This window comes from Salvelinus sp. IW2-2015, unplaced genomic scaffold, assembly GCF_002910315.2.
Source record: "Salvelinus sp. IW2-2015 unplaced genomic scaffold, ASM291031v2 Un_scaffold6359, whole genome shotgun sequence".
NCBI lineage: Eukaryota > Metazoa > Chordata > Actinopteri > Salmoniformes > Salmonidae > Salvelinus > Salvelinus sp. IW2-2015.
In genome coordinates, this window is record NW_019947622.1 from 30,973 (window position 1) to 35,606 (window position 4,634).

At 45.7% G+C, this 4,634-nt stretch overlaps 1 protein-coding gene across 1 annotated transcript in view; it reads left to right on the forward strand.

The window, feature by feature from the left end:
* The window catches only part of LOC112078831 (integrin alpha-8-like), a gene marked incomplete at its 3' end in the record, with an annotated part of 3,754 nt that extends 47 nt beyond the window's left edge, over positions 1-3,707 (forward strand). Inside the window, exons 2-7 of the mRNA XM_024144946.2 lie at positions 117-227; positions 1,560-1,615; positions 1,941-2,098; positions 2,310-2,438; positions 2,571-2,638; positions 3,560-3,707. Coding sequence (XP_024000714.1) covers positions 217-227; positions 1,560-1,615; positions 1,941-2,098; positions 2,310-2,438; positions 2,571-2,638; positions 3,560-3,707 — 570 coding nt within the window. The remainder of the gene's footprint in view (positions 1-116; positions 228-1,559; positions 1,616-1,940; positions 2,099-2,309; positions 2,439-2,570; positions 2,639-3,559) is intronic.
* Between the last annotated feature and the right edge of the window lie 927 nt (positions 3,708-4,634).

Sequence of the window (4,634 nt, forward strand, 5' to 3'; positions counted from 1 at the left end):
AGATATCTAATTCTCTGATTGGCTAGCTACATTGTTTCTGTGTATCAGATTGGCTGCTAGTTTACAATGGTGAAATTAATTGTGTGTGTGTGTGTGCGTGTGGTGCGTGTGTGTAGGGCTCGTCCTGTAGTGTCAGGTGGAGGCTGAGATGATCCTGACTCCTAGAATCATGAACCCTGACGACCGATCCTGCCTCCTCTGACAGAATCTGATACCATGGTAACCTGGTGAGTACAACACACGCACGCAAGCACACACGCACGCAAGCACACACGCACCCACACAAGCAGTCATTCACATGCCTAACCTTTCCAGACCCTACACCATGGTACCTAGTGAGTGACAGACATATAAGACCAATAGGGTGCTTCATAGGCCTATGTGTGTTGGCAGGGACAGAGACATGGGTGCGTTTGGGCAGATTGACAGACACCCAAAACTGTGGAATTCAGTCAAAACAAACACAGCTGATTGAAATAAACCATCAGACCTGGCTGGAGGAACTAGACAGGACACAAACAACAACATGTTACTATTAGGGAGGTTTTAGGACTGGTCGGAGGAACTACGACAGGACACAACAACACATGTACTATTAGGGAGGTTTTAGGACTGTCAGGAGGAATACTACAGGAACAACAACAACATGTACTATTAGGGGGTTTTAGGAACTGTCAGGAGGAACTAGACAGGACACACAACAGCACATGTACTAATTAGGGAGGTTTTAGGACTGTCGGAGGACACACAGGACACAAACAACAATGTACTATTAGGGAGGTTTAAGGACTGTCTGGAGGAACTAGACAGACACACACACACAGAACAACGAGTGTACTAGATTAGGGAGGTTTTAGGACTGTCTGGGACTGTTGCTTTTTCTTTTATCGAGTAATTGTTTTATTGAGAGCTTTGCCAGTTGAGTTGTTTTTTCTGGTGGTTTTGGGGAGACTGAGAGGACGAGCGGTAAGAGGAAGTTTTTGTTCTAATCGGTGCTCATTGTTCTATCCTGAGTGGTTATTGTTGACAGGCATTTCACTGCTAGAGAACCCCAGTATGTATTTCCCTAGTGGTGTCGTGTGTGTGTCGTGTGTCGTGTGGTGTCGTGTGGTGTGCGTGTGTTGTGTGTGTGTGTGTGTGTGTGTGTGTGTGTGTGTGTGTGTGTGTTGTGTGTGTGTGTGTGTGTGTGTGTGTGTGTGTGTGTGTGTGTGTGTTGTGTGTGTGTGTGTGTGTGTGTGTGTGTGTGTGTGTGTGTGTGGTGTGTTATTTGTCCCTTCTATCAGCGAACAGGAAAGTGACTCCTACAGAGGGGAGACCTGCACCATTAATATCCTGGAATCTAATGAGCGCATACACACACACAAACACACATTGACACATACACACACACAACACACAACAAACACACATTGACACAATACACAACACACACAACAAACAACATTGACACACACATTGACACATACACACACAGACACAGACATACAGAATAGAACTGTTTTTATGCTGTCTCAATCTTCCCCTGTATCTTCTAGCTCCTCCTTCTCTCTGTTATCCAGTCTCAGGGTAGATATTTGTGCGAAGGTGAGCGGTGTGGGGATCCCAGACTCTGTAGGTAAGTAGCTCTGACTGGGGATGAAGAGGGGGGAGGGAGAGGTTTATGTATACGTTAGTGTTAGAGATGCTAACTATATGAATGTATGAATGCATTGTTTCCACTGGCTAATGATGCTCTGTAGAATCTAAAAGTGATAAAGTAGACCATACCCACGCTTCCCTCCTGCACACCAGATGAGAATACACACACACACACACACACACACACACACACACACACACACACACACACTTCCGCACACGATGGGACCATATGGAAGGGACCATATGGAACCCCTCCTCACTCTCTCCCTTCATCCCCCTCTCTCCTCCACCTCTCCCAGTCTTGAATGCAGAGCTGCAACTGGATTGGCTGAAAGGTGTGAGGGGCGGAGTAAAGAGAGTTCATTTCCTGAATTCCCATCAGCCCCAGCACACAGGGGTCCTAACTCTTGGCCACAGCCGTCCACACTCCTGCCTGAACTACACTGTCTACCTACGAGTAAGTCAAACACACTCCACTTCCAAATAATGGATTTAAGTAGTTTTTTTAATTCGAGGCCTCCATCCTTGCTGTGTTTGGACAATATCCTCTCAAAATATCTGTCAACTCAGCTGAACCTGTTTTTGGACCAGTTATTGTGTTATAGTGAACAAACTTTATGTTACATGGTGTGTGTGTCCCACCCCCCTTCTCTCTCTGTCACTCTCAGGAGGAGGATGAGTTTAGGGATAAATTGACTCCCATTTCATTGGCTCTGAACTACAGTTTAGCCCCTCCTTCCAACCTGGATCTCCCCCCTGTCCTCAACCGCTACAGCAGTACCTTCCTGCAGGAACAGGTGTGTGTGTGTGGGGGCTCTCTTTCTCATCCAATCAAGACCACTTACAGCATATGAGTACCGTTAGACTAGACCTAAATCCTCCCCCATCCCTCTCCCCATCGGTCTCTCCCTATCTCCTTTATTTCTCAGGCGTATATTCTGCTGGACTGTGGGGAAGACAATGAGTGTATTCCAGACCTCCAGCTGTCTGCAAGCATGTAAGTATGTACTGTATCTAACATATGTAGCATATACGTCAACATGAATCAGTTACGGTCTCATTTAAATACAGCAGTTAAATAACCTTACTGATATAGGGGTGTGTTACGCCTTGTGGTGTGTTGTGCCCTGCCCTGTAAAGTGAGGCATGTTGGGAAGATTCAGAAAAGTCCTTGTCAACCTGTAAACTTTCAACATATGTACAGTGGGGCAAAAAAGTATTTAGTCAGCCACCAATTGTGCAAGTTCTCCCACTTAAAAAGATGAGAGAGGCCTGTAATTTTCATCATAGGTACACTTCAACTGTGACAGACAAAATGAGAAAAAAAAATCCAGAAAATCAAATTGTAGGATTTTTTATGAATTTATTTGCAAATTATGGTGGAAAATAAGTATGTGTACCTATGAGGAAAATTACAGGCCTCTCTCATCTTTTTAAGTGGGAGAACTTGCACAATTGGTGGCTGACTAAATACTTTTTTGCCCCACTGTACATACTCACACTCACACACATTCATATACACACACACACACCCAAACAAAGGGTAGGACTGTGTTACAGCATGCAAGGAGAGAAGTTTACTCTCTGATTGTTTACATTAGCAAGTGTGTAGAGAGGCCTGTGTGTGTGTGTGTGTGTGTGTGTGTGTGTGTGTGTGTGTGTGTGTGTGGTTGTGTGTGTGTGTGTGTGTGTGTTGTGTGTGTGTGTGTGTGTGTGTGTGTGTGTGTGTGTTGTGTGGTGTGTGTTGTGTGTGTTGTTTTTCTACTTGTTTCCATCTGTATGCTATCGCCATGGCAGCCCAACAAAAACACCCTGTCATTCTCCTCTGACTGATACCACACACACATACTCCGACCTCTACTGTTTGACATAAGTATTGACTTGTTTTTATCTCTCTCCTGCACACACACAAACACAGGGACCGTACAGAGCTGGTGGTCGGGGATGACAACCTGGTTCATGTTGACCATAAACGCGTTAACAAAGGAAGAGGGGCATATGAGACGGAGCTACACACACTCCTACCCCCTGAGGCTGATTACAAGGAGTGGAAGCGCAGGATAGAGGTGAGAACACTTCATTCACACACACTACCACCCCCCACATGACCTAGCCCAGCTCAACTAGACCCTACCGCCTTGCTGACCTCTTTACCATGACATTACATCCTGTTGACAATGTCAGGGTTTTTTTCTCTAGAGGACTCTTAGTTTGTTTGTTTGTTTGTTTGTTTGTGAGAGAGAGAGAGAGGAGAGAGAGAGAGAGAGAGAGAGAGAAGAGAGAGAGAGAGAGAGAGAGAGAGAGAGAGAGAGAGAGAGAGAGAGAGAGAGAGAGTGTAATGGGCACTAGATGGATGAGGTTGTTACTGTCAGAACATTCATCACTTCTTTTCCTCTCCTCCCTTCCCCACATATCACTTCTCTTCCTCTTCCACCCTCTCCCTTTCACTCTCTTTCTTGCCTGCCCTCCTCTCCTCTCGCAGTCTCTAATCCAGGTTGAACTGTGAGTACAGGGATGGTGAATGACTCCAGACTGTGTGGTGTGTGACCTGGGAACCCTATGGTTGCTGGAACAGAAGTAAGTCCAACACACACACAAAATGAACACAAAAAAATACACACACGTACATGTACCTCACACTGGACTTCCCCTTTGACTTGGAAACAACCACTTCCTGACCAAACAGGAAGCTGTTAATCAGATACAGTGGTGCTGATTGATATTAGTACCATGGTGATTGATCACCCAGATACCCCGTACCGCCCACTGAGTCCCACACTCTGAAGCTGTCTGTGGTATTTCTGTGTGTGTTAATATCCGTTCGCCCCTGTGCATGGACACATCAGGAAGAACAGGCTTTGTGTAAGTAAAGAGTGGTCCCTTCGACATGTAACTCTACCTCTGTGTTCTGTAACCGCTCTGTCTGTCTGGTGTGTGCATGGGTGTGGTTTTTGGTGTGTATGCGTGGTGTCATAGTGTGTTTGTGTGGTGTA